General features: G+C 43.8%; 1 protein-coding gene across 3 annotated transcripts in view; it reads left to right on the plus strand.

Moving 5' to 3' along the window:
* Positions 1–22,138, plus strand: part of ABLIM3 (actin binding LIM protein family member 3) — a 159,803-nt gene that overhangs the window by 125,870 nt on the left and 11,795 nt on the right. The window contains exons 9-17 of one of the 3 annotated variants that reach the window (XM_063292410.1): positions 1,787–1,858; positions 2,440–2,595; positions 8,651–8,680; positions 9,031–9,160; positions 10,321–10,419; positions 12,643–12,693; positions 18,552–18,686; positions 19,871–19,935; positions 20,569–20,716. In XM_063292410.1, the coding sequence (XP_063148480.1) occupies positions 1,787–1,858; positions 2,440–2,595; positions 8,651–8,680; positions 9,031–9,160; positions 10,321–10,419; positions 12,643–12,693; positions 18,552–18,686; positions 19,871–19,935; positions 20,569–20,716 (886 nt within the window). The remainder of the gene's footprint in view (positions 1–1,786; positions 1,859–2,439; positions 2,596–8,650; positions 8,681–9,030; positions 9,161–10,320; positions 10,420–12,642; positions 12,694–18,551; positions 18,687–19,870; positions 19,936–20,568; positions 20,717–22,138) is intronic. The other 2 variants (XM_063292407.1, XM_063292408.1) reach the window with 2 other exon arrangements.

The raw sequence follows: 22,138 nt of genomic DNA on the forward strand, positions 1-22,138 counted from the left end.
AAATAGATTCAGGTTAGGTATTAGGAGGAATTTCCTGACAATAAGAGCTATCAGCTGGTGAAATAGACAGCCATGTGAAGTGGCATGGCTAAGAGCATCAGCAGCAAAATGACAAAATATATATCATAAGTCATAACATAAGCACAAAACGGGCAGAGTTTGAATCATAATGCACATATCATCATTTGCCTCCACTATGGATGGCTGTGGTATGTTTCCATTTATTGGAGGTTTCCAAAAGAGTGGTCCAAAATGCTTTAGCAGATCCTGCGTTGAGCAGGTAGCTGAACTAGTCAACCTCTGAAGTCCTTTCCCAGTGTACAAGTCAATGATTTGATGATAATGGCTAGGATAGGAAAACACTTGTTGGAATCTTTGTCCACAGGAGCCAGCATATTTTTGTGGTATATCACAAGACAGCTTTGGCCTCATCTCTCAAATTCTATCTGTTTTATGAGGGCTTCCAAAGTATTATTTCCCAAAGTGATAGGGAGGGGTGATCATTAACTCTGCTCTACAGGCTGTCAGGGTGGTCTGGCAAAAATGCTCTGTGGCTTAGAGAGATCCAGTGACATGGCTCAGTATATCCAAGTGCTACAAAAAGAGCATTAAACAATGTCTTTACAGTAACTTTTCACATTGGGTTTCTCCAGATGTTTTGGGATATAATTCTCATGTCCAGTTATCAGGGAGAATGGGAGACAGAGGCAATTGCTTTGGAGACTCAGGGCACAACTACACATTACAGAAGATGCCTAGCTGCTTCAGTTTCAAACCCAAAACTCCTCATGCTACACTGTATCTCCTCAATAGTATCTAGTAAAGGAAACAAGTGACATTTCATCATCATACTCGGTGACTGCCAACAGGGCTGCAACTAGGGTGGGGGGCAACTGGGGCATGTGCCCCAGGCGCTGCGCTGGTGGGGCGCCAAAGTGAGTGCTGGGGGGGCACCAAAATGAGTGCTGGGGGGGTGCCAAAATGGGTGCGGAATCCATGTTTGCCCCGGGTGACACAGACCCTAGTTGTGGCCCTGACTGCCAATAGCAATGAACTAGAGAGGACAGGTGCCAAATGAGCCAGTTTGGTCTAGTGGTTAAGGCTCCAGGCTAGAAACCAGGAGACTGAGAGTTCTAGTCCCACCTTAGGCATGAAAGCGGCTGGGTGACCTTGGGCCAGTCACCCTCTCTCAGCCCAACCCAACCCACCTCACAGGGTTGCTGTTGTGGGGAAAAGAGGAGGAGGAAGGAGCATTAGGTATGTTCGTCACCTTGAGTGATTTATAAAAATAATAAAGGCGAGATTTTTTAAAAGGAAAAGAAGAAATGGATGACTTTTACGAAATATTACTGGAGAAGGAGGGCGCAAAAGGAAAGTCAATGACAGACTTGTCTGTACTATAATATCTCATTAGGCCCTCCAGCATACTAGCTTTAATTGAAAGTAATTGATGGAGATGTAAGGTGTAGTAACTGATAGCATTTCAGAATTATTTAATATACAGTGGCTGGAACATTTAATTTTGAAATGGAGTGTTCAGAATATGCATGGAGTGAGGAAGGTGAGCTAGCAGCCTAGAGTGGCAAGTAGCAAAATGCAGCAAAATATATACTGTAGGAATTCAGGCTTTTTGACCAGAAGGAATAGATGCAGGTATGTGACTTTTTTTGCCAATACTGTGTTGGCAACTCTGGTCAGTGTGGGTTGAAATGTTTCTTCAGTATTATATGTAGGCGAAGGCTAGGAAACTTTAATTTAACCAACTTGCCTGTTTCTGTCTCCACAGCACAGAAGAACTTCAGAAACATCCATATCCCCTCCTGGCTCCAGCATTGGTTCCCCCAACCGAGTCATTTGTGTAAGTATAATTCTGGGGCTGAAGCAACATGGAAAACCAAGAATTGAGGCTGGCAGCTCTTATAGGAATAATTTGGAAATGCATGTCCTGGAAATCCCAGGAGAGATGAGAAGAAAAGATCAACCAATAAATATCTATTGAGAAGTGTTCCCTTTCAGACTTGGAACAGATTTCCAAATCAAATATATGCCAAGGAAAGCATTTGGCAAGTTCAGCCTGAGTTGTCTGATCCCAACCATGAATATCTGTCTGCTTAATGCCACTATGCCAATGTCCTCTTTGAGCATCATCTGTCTTACAGAAGAATTCAGATGCATGTAGTCAAAGCAAAGGCTGGCACTAGTTTAAATTGTGAGCCAACTGCTCCTTCCTACTGTTGCCTCATCTACACAGGGAAACCCCTGGCATTCCCTTCAAGATTCCTTCTTTCCTTCTTTTTACCTTTATCATAAGTATCTGTCACTTTTTGCTCTGAAGATTCCTTCAACCTTGCATTCTAATGTACTCTTTCTCCTCTGCATTCCAAGTTCCTGTTCCTTTTCTCTCTGTAGTTGTCTATCTATATCTTTTCCTTTCCATAGGCTAAAGTGGATAATGAAATCCTTAATTACAAAGATTTGGCAGCTCTTCCCAAGATTAAAGCCATCTACGAGGTGCAACGTCCTGACCTCATTTCCTATGAGCCCTATCACAGATATACTTCGGATGAAACACTGGAGAGATATAGCTATGGGGAGGTACAGTTTCTAAGTGATTTCACTTGGATTTTACAGAATGAATGAAGTCTCTGTTGGAAGCAGAGATTTGTCTATATCCTCTGGCTGTAAATCCCATTAATTTCAGTGAGAATGTTTGAGATTCACAATACATATCCCTCACTCCAAAAAAAAAAAGGAAGAAGAAGAAGAAGAAAAAGAAACATCCAGATTGGTAAGTTGATAGTATCTGGGTGAGACTGATCTGAAAGCATAGGTTCCACCCTATTTGTATGGAAAACACAAAAGCACTTTCCAAATGTAGATTGGGTGGACTGAAGAAAAATATTACACCATCATTTATTTAATCACAGTTTGTTGCTAAACCTTAGCCATGGATAGACAAAACATACAGAGCCAAAACCAAAGAAGCCACATGAGAAGTTTGCACATTGCTCATTGATGAAGGATGAATCAAATGGAATTCAGTTGTTAAAATCAGTGAAAATGGAACAAGCACAAAGATTATGCCTCAGTTTCAAATGCACCTGGGCAGCTCTCTGCAGTTATGTCCAACATGTCAAAGCCTCCTTGATGAGCTGAGGAGAATGGATGTCTTGGTGGGTACAATGGAAAATGAGGCAGATCTGCTAGTATGGGCCTTTCCTTTGTCAGTTACAGAGTTCAGATTCTGTCCTGTTTGGAAATGTTACTGTGATATCTACAGTCTAGTTGTAAAAGCTTTTGCTTAGGCTGGGCCAGTCCAGCATCAGCTTTCTTGCTTCTGCTGAAAAAGAGAATGGTTAATTAAATGGCAGGGAGGTTTTTCTGCCAGAAGGATGCCAGACCTTTGGTAAGAGGGAACATAGACCATTTGGACAGCTACCTTAGCAATTGGCAACCACACCTTATCAGAAATATTTTATGGCAAATAAATGACTGAAGCAACAAAATAATATAGCTCCTTGTCTGGAAAGTCAGTGAAAAGCTCAGGCCAGAGACCCCATGTTAACAGATTCCCTATTAACCGTCAGATGAGAACACAAATATGTTAAGCTCCTTATCCAAGTTTCTCACAGAAGATATCCATTGATCCAGCTGTACTCATACATCTCGTTGGGGACTGGGAGCATGCTAGAAAGAAGCAATGAGTCCTACATTGCTCTATGTTCCACCTTTCCCTGGCAAATGAGGGCAGAGCTCCAGTCTTTGACAACTTTTGGAGTTACGAAGAAGTGCTATTAGTAAGGTATGAGATTTCTTTCTGAACATCTCCAAGGAAGCCAGGGTATTTTTAAATCCAGGCAAAATGGAACATTTGGAGAAACTTAAATCAGGGCTTGGCTACATCAGCACTTCTGTTTAAAATATTGTGCTGAAAGAGAACTTCATCTTTATCGTATAGAGGTGAGAACCTGATGAAATAACCTTGTTCTATAAGCAGTCTGGAACTGGAGCAAAGAATTGTTTATTTGTTATTTATTACTAGGGTTTATATGCTGCTTCATTCAGTATGACTATGAATGGCTTGCATTCCACAATTAAAGCAAAGAGATTAAGAACAATAAAGCCAAAATAATCCATATAGGGAAGAAACTGAAACAAAATAATTCAAATTTGACAGGCGTTGCAACAGTACTAACCCAAACACACCCCAATGCTACTTTTTCAGTAGTCATTCAAGTATCTAGTTGTCCCAAAGTTCCTTTGGAAAACCCAGGCTGCCCTTTTTTTATTTTTATTTTATTTATCAAATTTATCACCACCCATCTCCCCCCACCAGAAAGATTCTGGGCGGTTTACAATAAAAGTAGTAAATTAAAACAATAGCCATAAAATATAGATACAATATATTAAAAATGTAATTAAATTAACAAATAAATATAAAAATAATAAGAATAAAATCCAAGTGGCAGAAAGGTCTAATTCAGTCCATGTGTGTGAGGAGCACTCTAACGCACTAGCCAACCGCAAATGTAACCACTCCCCTCCCCGCCCCAAGCAAGGCAGCAGAGCCAAGTCTTCAGGTTCCTCCAAAAGGTCAGGAGCAATGGGGCTTCTGCCTTACCTCCAGGGGCAGGATGTTCCAGAGGGCGGGAGCTACTGCAGAGAAGGCCTGCCTCCTGGACCCCGCCATATGGAATTCTCTTACTGATGGGGTCCGCAACATGCCCTCTCTGCATGATCAGGTGGGATGGGTTGGTGTAATGGGGAAGAGGTGGTCTCTCAGGTAGCCTGGCCCCATGCCATGTAGGGCTTTAAAGGTGATAACCAACACCTTGAATTGGACCCGGAAGCAAACTGGTACCCAATGCAGGTCACACAGCAAAGATGTTACATGTGCCCTTCTAGGGGCACCAAAGATAGCCAGCGTGGCTGCATTCTGGACCAGCTGTAGCTTCCGGATACTCTTCAAGGGTAGCCCCATGTAGAGTGCATTGCAGTAGTCTATATGGGTGATAAGAAGGGCATGAGTGACTGTTCAAAGGGCTTCCTGATCCAGGAAGGGGCACAACTGGCACACAACACGAAGTTGTACAAAGGCCCTCCTGGCCATGACTGCCATCTGCTCTTTGAGCAGGAGCCATGAGTCCAGGAGGACCCCCAGATTCTGCACCGAGTTTGTCTGGGGCAGTGCAACCCCATCCAGAACCAAAGATGACAAAGTCCCGGATACAGAAGAGCCATTAACCCACAGCCACTCCATATTACCAGTGTTCAGCTGAACCCTGTTGTTCCCCATCCGGACCCCCACAGCCCCCAGGCACCAAGCGAGGGCAGTCACAACATCACTTACCTCACCCGGGATGGATAATTGAGTATCATCTGCATATTGATGACACCTCATCCCATGGTGATGGATGATCTCACCCAGTGATTTCATGTAGATATTAAAAAGGAGCGGAGAGAGAACTGAACCCTGTGGACCCCACAAAGGAGGGGTTGAGGGTCAGATCTCTTGCTCTCTACACCACCGATTGGGACTGACCCTGGAGGAAGGAGGTGAACCAGCGCAGAACCACACCGCCCACCCCCAACTCCCTGAGTCAGTCCAGAAGGATACCATGGTCGATGGTATTGAAAGCCACTGAGAGGTCAAGAAGAGCAATGATGGATGCACTGCCCCCATCCTGCTCCCACCACATATAATCCATAAGTACGACCAATGCCATTTCTGTCCCATATCCAGGCCTGAAACCTGACTGAAAGGGGTCCAGATAATCCATTCATCCAGAATCCTCTGGAGCTACAACACCACCACTTTCTCAACCACTTTCCCCAAGAAGGGGAGGTGGGAGACTGGACGAAAATCATCCAGAACAATAGGGTCCAGCGATGGTTTCTTGGGGGGTGGTGTACCAGTGCGTCCTTAAAGGCAGCCGGAAACACCCCCTGTCTCAAGGATGTATTAACCATCGCCTGGACCCAACCACACATCACCTCTTATCTCTAGGGGTAGACTCTTCCAGAGAAGGGGGCTGACACAGAGAAGACTCATTCTCATAGTCCCTTTTGTCAGTGGGTTGGGACCCTGAGCAAGCCTTCCTTGCTCCATCTTAATGGATGGGTGCATTCCACCAGAAAAGGCAATCCCACACACATCCATGTCCTGAACCATCAAGGGCCAGCAACCAGTGTAGCTCCCAAAGTAATGGTGTAACATGGGTGAACCACAACACACCTATTAGTACTCAAATCACTGCATTCTGGACAAACTAAAGCTTGGTGGTCTTTAAGGACAGTCTGATGTACAGCAAATTGCAGTTATCCAAACATGAGGTGAAAAACGGCATAGGTAATTATCAACAAAGCCTCCCAACCTAGGAATGGCACTAAGTGATGCACAAGATGGAGCTGTACAAGGGCCTCCTAGTCATGGCCTCTACTTGCTCTTCATACAGCGTTGTAAGTCCTAAAGGATCCAGATTACAGATGACTTCTGCATAGGGGAGCAGAAAGCTGTCCAGTACCAAGGATGGAATTCTAAAAAACATCAATTTCTAAACCCACAGTCACACTCTTTTGCTGGAATTAATTCTAAATCTACTTTTCTCCATCCAGTCCCTAATAGTCTCCAGGCACTGGGACAGGACCTTAACAACATCATCTGTTCAGCCCAAGGCAGATGTGTAAAACTGAGTATCATCCATATAATAGATGACCTCTCCCAGTGGCTCAGTGAGGGGAAAGGGTCAAATTATAAGGCACCCTATAATGGAAGGGTCAACTTCATCAAGGGCTGTCTCAACAACTGATTAGGTTACTGTTACTCTCCTCCTTTATTTTGCCTTTCACCCTTAGAGAAAGAACAGGAGGATGGAGATGGCTGATAGTTACTTAGTCAAGTGCTGACTTCTTGAGTAAGTGTTGCACCAGAACCTCTTTCATGAACACCATCCTTTCCCTATTTAGCCACCTGGAATGGCAAGGATCTAATTTACAAGTGGCAGAGCTTGATATCACAGAGGGCCCTGTCTACTTTCTTAGGATCCATGGAGAAATGTTGCTCTTTTGCCACTCATCCTATCATGGTGTAAGCTCAAACCTGAGCACTTAATCTGTGTTCAGATGTAGTGACTCTGTTCTATGCCAGTACTACTTCACGTGCCTCTTCTGCCACTTCATCTCCCAAAGACTAAGGAGCCCATCTGGATGCTTCTTACTTGCACAGCAGTGTGGGTAGACCTTGCTTACTGACCACCTCATTTAGCATCGTTAGAAGTTATGATAGCACTGAAAAAGTAACTTTATGACCAGTCCTCACATTTATGACCATCACAGCATACCATGGTCATGTGATCACAATTTGTGTGCTTTGCAACTGGCTTCCAACAAGCAGGGTTAATGGAGAAGCCAGCAGTGAAATCACAAGTCATGGTCACGTGATACCTCGTTTAATGACCCACTGTGACTCACTCAATTACCTCAGTGGAGGTGAGGTCATAAGCCTGTCGCAGTCACGTAATATCTTACTTAACAACTGTGTCACTTAGAGATGGAGTTGCCAGTCCCGATTGTGGTCACTAAGCGAGGACTACTTGTGCTCTGGGCTATGTTTGTTCTTAAATGGACCAGTTTGCTGCAATCAGAGGCCTTCAGGAATGATCTAAGGATTTTCTTTTTTAAAAAAAAGCAATGTCACCTAATGTTTTGCCTTTTGCTTTCTCTTGTATTTGAGCTAGTCCTCCTTTTCCCAAACAAATTTGTGCCAAAGACACTTTTTAATGTTTGGAGGAGGAGCATCTTAAGATGAGCCTGTAGGCAAGTTTCTGTACTTGTTTCAAAAATATGATTAAGAGGGAACAGTGCAAATATTTAATTTCTACATGTTTGTCATATCCTAATAGGCAGATGTGAGTCTGATATAAGAAAGTTGTGGCCCTCCACTGTTCCACCACATTCACACATCAACCTTTGCTATATCTTCCACACATAATTGATCTAGGACAGTGTTTCTCAACCTCCTCAACTTTAAGATTTGTGGACTTCAACTTCCAGCATGGCTGGCTGGGGAATTCTGGGAGCTGAAGTCCATACATCTTAAAGTTGAAGAGGTTGAGAACCCTGATCTAGGAAGATCCCTTTAAGCTTCATTTTGTACCTTATGTGCTGCCTGAGAACTGAGTATGCTATCTGAAATTTTCCTGCGTTATTTTCAGAACTCGGCTTGTTCAAAGGCAAAGATTTGGTTCTCAGTGACTTAAACTATTATAAAATAGAGGGTCCAGGGGAAAAGGGCTTGACAGAGGCTGATGGTGAAGTTACTCCATGCCTGGCACATACATTCCTTTGAGGTGACGAGTATATAACTGAAGGGAAGTGAAACATTGAGCTGTCTTGTGGCTTTTCTCATAACATTGGGAAAAGTTATGGGATTGGTTTTCTCTTTCTTTGTTATTTTGAAATCTCTTTCTCCCAGGTTTTCTCAATGCCTTGACAGCTCTGATAAGGTTGTAGTTTTGCAGAGTGAATTTGGGGGAAGATGAACTGGCTTGTAATGCAGAACCATTATATCAGCTTGTAATCATTTCCCCTCTCTTTCTTTTCCTGCTCTTTACTCCCTGGTGGCTTGTCTCTGCCCTTCTGTCACTTTTAGTCTCTTGGAACCTTGTCTCCATATTCTCAGGTAATCACCGAACACATAAGACTAATTGTAGGCTTGCATATCTGGGGTTGTGCAATGGGAGCTGAAAGAATTTGAGGAGAGCTGGGCTGGGAGAAACCTCCTGTGGAGGGCCAAGGAGGCTGAACTAGCTTTGCTGCTAAGCCTTGAGGTTATAAAAGAGGCCTCCCTCCCATGCTATTAAATGAAAAGTGCTCTGGGGAAAAGCAAATTGTCTTTGTGATGTAATATATTTTCACACTTTGGAAAAAGATGCCCTCAATTGGGAGGGCCAGGATGCATGCTAATGAACAGACACCTTGACCCGCCTGGGACTGGGTCTTTTGTGAACAAAGCTTTTGAATTTTTTGCAGGATATTTATGAGAGCATGGACATCAGGCAGAGGCGAGCATCCAGCCCAGGCTACATTGACTCACCCACCTACAGCCGCCAAGGCATGTCTCCCACCATCCCACGCTCTCCGCATCATTATTACCGCTCAGGTAGGGCATGGCTCTCTCCATCAGGATTCAGACGAAGACATTTGCCCAAGAGAACTCAGCATTAGCACATCCTTAGAGGGACAGACCAACTTTTCTCCAAGGGTCACTCTGTGCTGCCAAAACATCTTTCCATATGCAGAACAGCCTGCACTATGAAATCAGGGGGACAAGGAGGGCACCACCTGTACAGTGTCTTTTGTTGCATAGGATCCTTCCTTGATAGTATGGTAGGCAAGTGCCTGGCTCTATTTTTGACTCTTCAGGATACCAATGAGTTGTGATGAGCTTCACTCCACTGTCCATGTTCCATCTTCTTTTTCCTAAGCAAATTCAGAGTGGTGATTCTGTGGCAGAGTTGAAATGGAAAGAAGCAGATGATGTGGGAAGCAACTATGGATGTGTAAAACATTTGTCTTGAACTCATGATGGGTTCTTCCAACCATTCCAGAAGTGTTCTGAGCTAGAAACAGCCCTTTTTCCAGCTCAAAAAATTGTTTCAAACTCAAAATCATGTTCTTTTGAGCTCAAAATACTTTCAGAATGATTGGAGCAACCTATTTCAAACCCCAAACAACAATTCTGAATTTGAAAGAGAGTGCTTAAAGCTCAAAATGATTCAGTTTCAAATCAGTACCTCCCCCATCTCTGCCTGAATGCACATACACACAAGATCCTGGTACACGTAAACAGAGATGGTAATGCTTTAATGTAAACAGACTAGGGTTTGCTATGTTGCATTAGGAAGACAGTGGAACTGGGAAGAAAAAACCAAAGATGTTTTTTGTCTGGTAAAAGAAGGTTAGGCCTCCAGCTATATATTTGCTTATGAGACCTTACCGCCTGTTAGAACGAAGTATCTTACGGTCTCAGGATCCTAAGTAAATCCTGTCATAGACTGCTGGTAAAATGGGTGTAGAACTGCCATTATTGGCCTGCATTTGTGAGTTTTCTTCTGGATCCTGCCTATCCATGAACCCATCAGTCTTCCTGTTATGTGTAAGAATTAGCACTGCCATCACCACCACCACCCTTCTACCCAAGGACTCCTACCATAGATTCACAGATGGCTTGCTAATCTTCTAACATGCTGCTTTTAACATCAATTTTCCTCTGCCTCTCTCTTTTCTTCTCTGCTGCTCCCTCCAATCTGCTTTTTCAAGGAACAGAGAGTGGGCGCAGCTCCCCCTACTATAGCCAGTTAGATGTGAGGTCTTCTACACCAACCTCATACCAAGCTCCTAAGCATTTTCACATTCCAGGTAGGCTCTGGAGGCCTCTGGCCAGCCTGTGGAGGAGTGCTGTATGGGATCCTTTTTATTTTGTTTTTTTAGCTGCATGCTTGTGCCAAGTGTGTTATTTGCATGAGTAGTGCTATTGCCAGCCTAAGGTAAGCTGGCCACAGCAAGCTACAACTGCATGGTGGAGGCCATCCATAAACAAGACCTGCAGCCTTCTCTCCTTCTCCTCTAAAGTCTCTTTCTACCCCCCCCCCCGCAGCTTCTCCCTGTAACAAAGGAAAGACTCTCCTCTTCCTCACCTTCCCTTTCTCCTCCCTCAAGGACCACAAGGCAAAGCTTATCTGTGAGCTAAGAGCTTTTCTACACCCTACATCCTTGGCACATAATTTATCTTATACTCCTCCTGCTCCCCTCAGGGCCCGCTGCACCCTTCCCCCAGATCTCTCTGGATTTGCCAGATGGCTGCTCCCCTCCAGCAGAGACCCAGGTAAGGGCCACTGCCCCTCCCCTCCTGCAGAGGGGGAGGGAGGGAAGTCAACCCTTGTCCCTTGTCAGTGTGCAAGTGGAGACCTGTGTGCCCTCCCCACTTGCCTGCCTGCACAGCCTGCAACCAGCTTTGCTCACAAGGTAAATTGGGCCTCATTTGTTTGGTCAAAGCATGTAAAGTCCACACCTGTGCCAAAGCTGGCAGCGGTGGGAGCCCTCTTTCATTCTTCAGTCCAGAACAGGAGTCCCCAAACTCTTCAGCTCATCAACCCCTTCATGAAGTTTCAGATTGTTTTTCAATCCCCAAACATTTATTATATGAAAATAATTTAATAAATACTAATTTAACTAATAGTACTATAAAGAAGAAGAAGAACAACAGCAGCAACAATAATGGATAGTCCCATTGATCCTTGGGGGTCAATATTGACCACTTTGGAGAACCCTGATCTAGAAGTAGGGCAAGTTAGGACTGGGATTTATTCCTGTGACAGACACCTTCCTACCAGAATGGAACCACAGTCCACTTTCTAGGTTTTGCTCTTTGTCATTCACCCAGCCTGAAATAACAATGTGGATCCCATTGGCTTCCATTAAGGTCACACATGGTTCATGGTGAAGTCAGTCAGCTGATAAAACTTACATTTGGGATCTGACTATTTTTTATTCATCTCCCAAGTTATCAAACTCCAGGTGGATTTTGGTCCTTGTAGAAATGCGTGAAATTTACAGTTTGGGATTAAGTATTTCCACATATTTGTCACAATCTCCTGACCTCAGTGTATTTTCCAGAGTAATGCAGGGAGGTGAAACTGACCTGAGTTAGGCAAGATCAGCTGATGTAATTGGTTCTTTTGCTGGAAAAGAGCCTGATTTGCCTGAATTGGCCAGTATTTTCTAGAATTTCCCTTGTCATATTTCCCTTTCATCACTGGCCCTGCTAAAACTGATGTTGAGATGGCTAGTGCCCCTGTAGCTTTTGCTTACGTCTTTTATGGATGGCCTTTTTGCCCACCCCACTGGATCAGCCCATCAGTAAGCCTCCGTGCAGCTAGGGTAGCTCCTGTTCCCAGCTTGCTTTGCTTCTCTCTCATTTGAAGAGAATGTAGCTGACTTGTTTTGCTCCTGGACAAGAATGGGATGGGATTTTTGTCCCTGTATCTCTAGGGAGCCAACTCATAAATCATCTGGTGCCATTGCCAGACAAGGAGACAATGGCCATTAGCACTCGCCAAAGGAGGCCTTCCCATCTCCCGAACTAAGGCGAGCTACCAACTGTGCCAGAAGGAGAGCTGTCTGCCTGACCCTGCATGCTGTCAGTAGTGAGCATGCTCACAGCATGACCTCTTGTGCACGCACACAATCACTGTCTTATAGCTGTTGAAATAGCACACAAAGAGGATTAATTCCTTCTTCCCCCATTAAACCATCTCCCAGACTAAGTTTGCTCTGCAGGTACTTAAGGCAAGGCTGCTTTATCTTAAGATGGGAAAGTACTGAGGGGAGTAAGCAGGCAATATAATCTTGGGTGGGCAACTTTATCTGCAAATCTGGTGGCTCCTACGACTAGTATAGGGCTAGTGCTAACCTTCTCTATATCATACATGTTCTTACTTGTGCTGCCAAAATGATACAGAGAAGATTCCCACCGCCCCTCTTCAAGAATGACAGGTTCCTGTATCTCTAAGCTACACACGCTGGCTCCTCCCTTTCGCTATCTCTGTCTTTCCTTCATTATTTTTCTTTCTTTACCTCCAGCTGCTGCAGAGAGTAACATCTACCGGAAACCACCCATCTATAAAAGACACGGTACAGTTTGGGCATGGCTTTAACACATATTTGGGCATACAACTTAAAATAAACCACAGTTCTGCTTCAGTGTGATGGAGTGCATTGGAAGTGAAGTGGCTCAATAAGCTATTCAAAAGTTGGTGGTAGTGCCAGACCTGGACATGATACACTTCGAAAAGAAGGGAAGTGTATTGGCCTCTCAGAACTGTGAGAGCAGGGCTCAGCAGAAAAGTTTGGCTTGCTAGATCTCTCATCCATCTTTATCCTAGGGTGCCTCCATGTGTCCAGAAAAAGTAAACCCACCCTCAGCAAAGTAACTCATGCTGGCAAAATAGCACTGGACTCTTAAGTAGACAACTCTTATTTTCTATCAGCTTTTAAAAACAGCGCTATCAGCTGGAACAGGACCATATAGCTTACTGAGAGGCCTTTAGATGTTGTGGTTGTGCTACTGCTGCTCCCTTGCCTGAAACGCCATAGTGTAGGAAAAGACAGATTTCCAGGGAACATGTATGGCAAAGACAAGAACCAAAAGGAACAGAGGACTTCAGAAAAGGAGCTGCAAACAGAAGGAGCAGCAGGGAAGACAGAATGGGAACTTTGGTGGGAGGAGAGAGGAACCTTTGAACAGCCAAGTGAAAAGTCTTTAATAGATATATTAGAAAACAGAACAAAGAAATATTTGTTGAGGGGGCGGCAGCCCTAAAGGAATTCAAATCTAAGTATTAGGAGGTTTTATATAGGACCCAGTTGTGTACAGGAAGCCGAAGTATAGTTTCATGAAGGTGTATCACAAGAGGTCAGAGAGCCAGTTTGGTCTAGTGGTTAAGGTGCTGGGCTAGAAACCAGGAGACTGTGAGTTCTAGTCCCACCTTAGGCATAAAGTGACCTTGGGCCAGTCACTCTCTCTCAGCCCAACCCACTTCACAGGGTTGCTGTTGTGGGGAAAAGGAGTATTAGGTATGTTCGCCACCTTGAGTTATTTATAAGAATAATAAAGGCGGGATAGAAAATAAATAAAATAATGAGAGAAGTGCATGATTTGGGCAGCTGAAGGCTGGATAGATATTGAGAAACCAAGCTGAGACCATGAAAATCAGAGTGAAGACTACAGTAGTCAAGGAAAGAAATTACCAGCATGTGGGGTAGAGTTTTAGCCAAGAAGATCAACTATAAGAGCCTTGTTACAACATTATATACCAAGTTCAGAAGTGACTTAGTTGTATGGTGGGCTAAACATGGGAGCACAAAAGAGAGATGAATTTCAATTTTTTTAAAAAAGATTCTATGCCTAGTTAGGAGGTGGTTAGATTGTGATGTTGTTCCATAGTAAGGAAAGGAGATGAGAGACTTGGAAGGAATGGTAAGTTCAAATTTGAACTTGAAAATATATTGAAGCAGAAATGTCACAAAGTAAATATATGGGCCTGGCTGTACTTTTCTGTGGCTTCATCTTAATGTATTAATGTGTTTACAAGCTTAAGCCAAAAGAACCTATCACAGATCTTTAAATATTGCTAGAGCATCATCAGATGGTTACATGGAAAAGCATCACAGCCTTATAAAAACTCCTTGCTTGCTGTTGAGAATAGGCCCAAAACATACATAGGGGGCTCAGCTCACTTACCTCTGATTTACACCATGTCTACCCTCTAATCTAAGCAGAAAAGGCCTGTCTATTTATACATCCTTAGAAAAAGTAGCATAATTCTAAGAACCATTGATTTAGAGGACTATATATGTTTTGAGAGTAAAGTTCAACCAATATGTTTAGCAAAGGATATAAATATTAAAGAGTTGTATCATAACTACTTGGTTGCTTTTGAAGACCAGTGCACAACAGCAGAGTATCCAGTTTAATTTCCTGTCTTTTACTATTAGTAAAAGAGGCCAGAAACATAGTTTGATTTGAATTTAGGATGAAGGCACAGATCCTGCAAAAGGAGCAAGGCTGGACTTGCTTCAAGGCAGGATGTTCCATGTGCTTGCATGGCAGGGAGAGCTACAGAAAGCAATTCTCTTTGCCACCTTTGGAGACATTGCTCCATCATGGAAGGTGGAGCTCTGAAGAGGAAAGACTGCTTACTCCTTTGAGCTTCTCAGCAGTCTGCCTTTGTTTTAGAAGACTTGTGACATTGCCTTTAATGTGGTAACCAGGTGTCTCCTCCTCTCTTTCTTTCCCCCTTTCCTAATGTGCTATCTTCATAACTCCCTGCCTGCTGGCTGACTGCACCCCACTGCATTGTAAGTAGCTGCCTTTGGCTCTCACCTTTGAAGCCGCACATTTCTGAGCACCTTCTGCCTTCCAGCAGCAAGACTTGGAGTTTGTGTACCTCACATCTCTTAGTTGTTCATTAAATGGACTCTAGGCAGTTTAGGGACGCGGTGGCGCTGCGGGTTAAACCGCTGAGCTGTCGATCGGAAGGTCGGCGGTTCGAAACCGCGCGGCGGGGTGAGCTCCCGTTGCTCGTCCCAGCTCCTGCTCACCTAGCAGTTCGAAAACATGCAAATGTGAGTAGATCAATAGGTACCACTTCGGCGGGAAGGTAACAGCGTTCCGAGTCGTCATGCTGGCCACATGACCCGGAAGTGTCTATGACAACGCCGGCTCCAAGGCTTAGAAACGGAGATGAGCACCGCCCCCTAGAGTCGGATTCGACTGGACTTTACATCAAGGGAAACCTTTACCTTTACCTTAGGCAGTTTACAGATAGAGCTTCCTTATTTTTGGATGCAAAATTTACTTTACTCAAAATCACATAATGAAGATGACATATTCTGTAAATTACATGCACACGATTTGGAGTTTTGCCCATAATGCTTGCTAGGGAGCATATATTTAAGATAAAATCACTATAGTTGGTTATCTGTTAATTCAATTTACATATTCATTTTAGAGTGTCACACCAGGAATAAATTGCATTTATCTGAAATGAAAACAATATGGATTAATTAAAGCATTTTAAAAAAAAGAATATTTTGTATCTGTAGATCAAGTCTATTGCCGTGGGTGCATTGCCACATCCAGATTGGGAGCATCATCCAGATTAGAGACTTGCAGCTGCTTGTATAAAAGCATCCAGTTTAGCAATGCTGATGCATGTTTCTCCTAATGTGTAGCATGGCCCACAAATCATCTCCAGCTTTATCTCAAAGTATTATTATCTGTTTCCAACCTTACAGCTCAAACAGATGTGACATAAATGGATGATTGCTTTTAATTGTGTGTGCGTGCATGCATGTGGAGACAGAGGTGGGAAGGGAGAAAGTCTCCCCTCAAGTTTTCTTAGTTTCTGTTGACCTTTGAGATGGAAACCTGGAATGCTTTCATCCCATGTTGAGTAGCAACTAACTAAAAGCTAAGTAAGATGGCTCTTCTATGTAATGCACCTTTTCACTCTAGCCCTCATGCCAAATCAAGTCCACTGCAACTTTTTTTTCTTATCCTTCTTTTGTAAGGGTCAACTTGGGCTAGATACCATTCAAGCAATCAGCAATTTAAAAAGTAATTAGCATTCTGGAGGGAAGGATCAGAATTAGGATCCTAGGTAAGAGTAGGGGACTTTAATGATTTACCCAAGCCATCATTCCAACATAGCTTTCTGTTTGCTCCACTTCAAATTTTCTCCCAATGCAAATAGCAGACAAAAGGAACTCATTCCTGATCAGATGTGGAGCAGAGACAGAGCTGTAGCGTCCAATTCTATCATCACAGCCACCATCTGAGTCCCAGCTTAGATAAACTCCTTGTGTATGCTATTTAGTTTTTAAAAATAATACAACTGATAGTTGTATGAATAGTATCTCATCACTTTGACCCTGTTTAATGTTTCCTTCCCCTGCCCACCGCAACTTGTTCCCCATCAGTTTGGCTTTAAAAACATTGGCTGCTGCTGTAGTCAATGAGCACTGAGTGCAAGTGCCTGGGGCTATAACCTCTTCATGGGTATAGTTATATACATACTGGCTTTTATGTGAACCAATATACCTTTCCTGCTTCAGACATTTGCAGATACAGTACTTCAGACATTGGCAAGGAGGTAGAAGCTCATCTAGGTTGTGTGCTTTGGATTGCAATTTCCCAAGTGGGACTCTACTCTGTAAATCCTGGAGTGGGATGCAGATTGATAGATGGTGTGCTAGCTCTGCCAGATAATACTGCTTGCTACCACAACTCCACTAGCATTTAAGAGTGCCCCAGTTGCTTAGTTCCTTTCTCCATTTCACTATTCCTCCTCCTCCTCCTCCTCCCTTCCTGCTGCCTAATGGGTCTAATCCCTACTTCTCTTTTGACATAAAGCATGGTAACTTGGCATATTGCCCCATACTGAATCAATCAACTGGTCCACCTAGTCCAGGGTTGTCTGCAAGGAACACCTGGCAGCAGCTCTCCTGAGTTTCAGTCAGTAGACTTCTTTGGTCTTCCCTGTTGATAACTGAGATTGAATTGTCTGCAAGAAAAACTGTAACCTCCTGAATGCAGAGAATTAAAAATAGCAGCAGCTGACATGGAGGGGCAGCATGTTCTATTTTAGAATACTCTGCACTTCCAGACCTGGAGCCATTCCTGGATACGGCTACAGTTTGGCAAATGTGAATTTGGCTGGGCAAGGGTTACTGGCAAATGGCAAACTGTGTAATTTCATTACTCTAAGGGCACATCTGCACTTTCTGCTTGGCCCATTGCCAGTACTGGCCACTGACTGCTTTCAGATGGTAGGAACAGATGACATCATCCTTGTCCCACTCCCAACCCTTTACAAATGCACCCTTGCCTGGAATTTTCCAGCTTCCACTCAAAACTGCTGTTTTCAGTGCTTTCAGTTTTTCAAAGCTTTCAGTGCTGATTGGCTGCAGCACCTGTCATGCTCCCTCCCCTCCCATGACTGGTCGCTGCCTAGGGCAGCTGTTTCACCCTGGGCTGACAGGCAGTTATGTTCTCTGCTGGTCAACAGTTGCTGTTTGTTTTAATCTGGTGTTTATCAGATGATAGCCCAACCTTGGAGGTTCATGCCCCATTCAACCACTTACCAGTAGGCAGCCTTCTTCTGTCCAGCTGGGTGAAGCATGCTCCCCTTGCTTTCCTACTGTCTGCTTGCAGGACTGCAATGCTTCCCTTTGTTTTTTTAAATCATCTGTCAGTTGCAACCCAGGAACATTGTTACTTTTTTTCTATGAAGCTAAACTATCAGTTCTTTCTTGGTACAAAGTTTCCTAGAAGGAAAAGTATGGAGACTAGTGCGGAAGACACTTGTAGACCGGCCCACAGAGGAGCCATAGGGCTTGCCTCCCCTGCATGGATTGGGAAGGACAAGAAGCAGGAGGAGGACCAGTCAGGGCCTACAATGGCCATAGTCCAGGCTAAGCACCAGGCTGGCCCCATTGCAACCCACTGCAACCCAGACTGGAATTTCTGAAGTTGGCTTAAGAAGCAGCCAGAGACAGCATTGGAGACAAACACCTTACAGTACAGCATTGCTCTCTATTACTTTATGAAGTCATGACAGGAGCAGAAGTTGAATCTATTGTAATTGCACATAAAGAACAGGATCAATTTTTAATGGTAAGGGTTTGGGCAGGAAGGGGATGCCTGAATCCAGCTCAGTTTCTCCCCCTAGCTCTCCCAGTCACTTATCTGACCTCCAACACCACAGAACACTTATGATGAAATAAGCAGTGGATAGGAAGTGGATTTGGCGTATACAACTTCGCATAAAAAATTTCTCCATCTGACCCTCCAGTTTATATGATATATTGGGGGCATCCAGGATGAATGTAAAGAGGGCTGGTTATCTACTGTCCTATATTATTTAAGCCAGAGCATCTACAGAGTTTGGTTTTCCCTTCTGCTCATTCTTTCTTGGTTGCTTTTGCAGATTCCCACTCTGCAGCTACAAAAAGCAAAACTAGTGAGGACATCGCCCAGACCTCCAAATATAGTCCAGCTTATTCTCCAGACCCATACTATCACTCAGAAACAGAGTACTGGACTTTTCAAGGTTCACCCAAAGGTAACGTTCTCCGTCTAGGACACTAAAATCTCTATAGCCCAACTCTACCACGTACGTCAAGGAGAGATTATTCCTGAGATCTCCAAAGGAAGACAAAGCTGTTTTGCACTTTATGACAGATAACCTTGGTTCTCTAAAAGCCTTGGATGCAGCCCCTGGAGACCTCCAAGGTTATTACCAAGCTGTAATATGTTATATGATATAAGGAGGGAATTATTACATGTATGGCTAGAGAGTATATATTCAATTTCTTGAAATATGAACACAAATGAAGTTACAACAAATTTAGCTTTTATTCTGGCCCCACCCACTTAATTTTCGGGTGCAGACCCTAGCATGCCCTCCAAGGCCAAGCAAAGCCTGTGTCCAGGAGAAAGTTTTGCACATTCCCAACCTGGCACCCTCCACATGTCTTGGACTACTCCCATCATTGCTGATCTTCTTACAGTGGCAGTGACTGATGGGAACTACAGTATAGCCCACATCTCTTGAAGATGCCAGATTGAGGTAGGTTGGCCTGGAATTTCACCTAAAAGCCAAAAACTACACCAGCTGAGTTTTCTATTTCTTTATACGGACGCGGTGGCGCTGCGGGTTAAACCGCTGCGCTGCTGAGCTTGCCGATCGGAAGGTCGGCGGTTCGAATCCGCGCAACGGGGTGAGCTCCCGTTGCTAGTCCCAGCTCCTGCCAACCTAGCAGTTCGAAAGCATGCAAATGTGAGTAGATTAATAGGTACCGCTTCGGCGGGAAGGTAACGGCATTCCGTGTCATCATGCCAGCCACATGACCACGGACGGGTCCTTACGGACAATGCCGGCTCCAAGGCTTAGAAACAGAGATGAGCACCGCCCCCTAGAGTCGGACACGACTGGACTTTACGTCGAGGGAAATCTTTACCTTTACCTATACACTTTGTGGTCCTCCACATATTATTGGACCATCTCCTGCCATCTCCAGTCAGCCTAGCCAATGGTGAGGCATGATAGAAATTGAACTCCAATAACACACAGACTCACTCCTGTGCACTTCAGGCTTTGACGCTATGCTTAAGGGCCTGAAAAGAACAGACTGCACAGGGCAACAGAAATCAGTCTTAAGCCTATCCCTGATAAACTCTTCCCTTACTCTGACATTGTGCAAGCTCTTTCTCTGAACTGAATGCTTTGCCTGTATTTGCTTGTAGCTCCCCGAGTTCGAAGATTCTCATCAGGAGGAGAAGATGATAGCTTTGATCGAGGGATGCACAGAGTGAGTGTTCAGCTTTGATCAACTTTTGTCCCTGCTGTCATGCTTATGTAGACAATGCTCTCTCCAGACTAGTTTCCCAAGGTACTTTTCCCTTGGGGGTAGTGAACCTCAGTGTCTTTTCTATTCAGACCTCTAGTGCATTTGAAAAGAGGACTCACAGCTTGACAAGGCCTTCAGCTATTTTCTGTATAGCCTCAGATAAAGTATCCCTCCCCTGTGATGGGATAGTCCAGCCTACCCCAATCTGGTGACCAACAGAAGTGCTGGTCTTCCAAAATTCACATGGTTGGCTGGAAATTATGGAAATTGAAGTTCAGCCCATCTTTCACTGATAGGCTTGGTGAGGTTATTCTTTTCTAGTGACTATCTCAAACAAGATGCTCCTTCTGCTCATTATTGTATTGTACTGTAATTGTTTTGCTGTTTTAGGTTATTTTATTAATATTAATAAAACACTAGTCTTAAACATACCTTTCTGGAAAGACAGGATGCTAATTATTTAAATGCATATGTATGTACAGTATGTGCACATGTTTTGGTATGCCTAAAATTCTACACCAAAAGCTGAGTTTGGGGGGGGAAGAAAAAGCTTGCATCTATGTATCCTATTCATTAACCTTTTAAAATGTGTAGATCCAGACAGGAATTGGCCGACTGATACTGAAGGAAGAAATGAAGGCCCGCGCTAATTCATATATGGACCCTTGGACGCCTCCCCGCAGCTCAGCGAGCAGCAGAGAAGCTCTTCATACAGCAGGCTACGAGAGCTCCTTAAATGGCTGTAAGCAACAGCAGGCACTTCACATCCACTCTGCTTGCCAGCAGAGGGCTGGTTTTTAGGAACTCTCAGCAGTGAAGGATTGTCCAGTCATGGCTCCTCAGTCGCTTTTCTGCAGGAAGCATGATTGTGTGTGGGGATCGCAGACCATCAGTGCTCCCACCAGAGTGTTGAGATCAGATGAGGTCAGAGCCTCAGCCTGCCAGCACTGGAAAGCTCCAGTGCTAGCAGCTCAATGACAAGCAAGGATAGACTTGAAGGAATTTGTACAATTGAATAGAACTATGGGTGTAATGGTTCCAGCTAGAATTTACTTGCGCTGTACAAGAAACACAGTAAAAGATGATGAGACTGGGGCTAAATGCCCATTTGCAAATTATCATAATTTCTAATCAAATCATAGCAATGAAGACAGGTTTTATATCACAGCAATGATAATGCTGGACAACACTAAACATCACCAGTGGGGAAGTGGCCCGAGACAAATAGAAGTGTCCTGAAAACAAAGAGAAGAGCAGCAGCCAAGGAGGAGGCATTCTGTGTGTCCAGAGCAATCACACACAAGCAATCCATTCACTTAGTTCTTTGGCTCCAGCTCTTGCACTGCATTTCTTTGCCTGGTCAAACCATCTGATTTTTGCCAGGCTCAAAGAAAGAGCTAAAGAACAGGCTCTTAGAACCTCTACTTGGCAATAATCCATATGTAACTTTGAACATATATCCAGCTCATGACTATTGTCTCTACCCCTCCGCTATCTAACTTCATTGCCCCTTAACTCCCAACCATTTTTGCTCCTGTTCTGAACAGGGAACTTTGCCCTTAAAGCAGTTCCTGCAGATCAAAAATATGCCCATGCTAGGGCTAAGGAACATTAGGATGTAGCCTTTAATTACATCCATTTCATTGCTAGACGAGCTGGGGGTCTGAAGAGATTCCTTGTTATTTCTCTGTTTATTGTGAGCCACACATATTGTACTAGGCTAGGTGATGTATGTGTCTGTGTTTTGCTGACGTTTTATATTTCAGGAAGCTAAAGTAAAATTCAAGGGGCTGATTTCTAGTGTTTGAGGTCAAGAATAAATGTTTAACAATAAAATCATACTCACCAAAGTCAAACATTCCAAGACACTTGAATTTATTTGACTATACGATCACTTTGTATGTATCGGTGTGTTTCTATCTATGATGCAATGCGGATTTACAACATATACTTTGTCGCAACAGTCAACTTTCACACTACTGCATAGCACCCCTGAACTACCTTATTGTAATTGGAATAGAAAGGGATTTTTATTAGATGAACTACGTTATCCTACTTACATTATTTTTATAGGCAAAAAAAGTGAATGAGAGAAAGTTGAGGAATTACAGATGTGCACCAGCAATAGCATCAACTGACCACCAGATGGGACTATTGTTGGCTA

This window comes from Candoia aspera, chromosome 2 (assembly GCF_035149785.1).
Source record: "Candoia aspera isolate rCanAsp1 chromosome 2, rCanAsp1.hap2, whole genome shotgun sequence".
Taxonomy (NCBI): Eukaryota; Metazoa; Chordata; class Lepidosauria; order Squamata; family Boidae; genus Candoia; species Candoia aspera.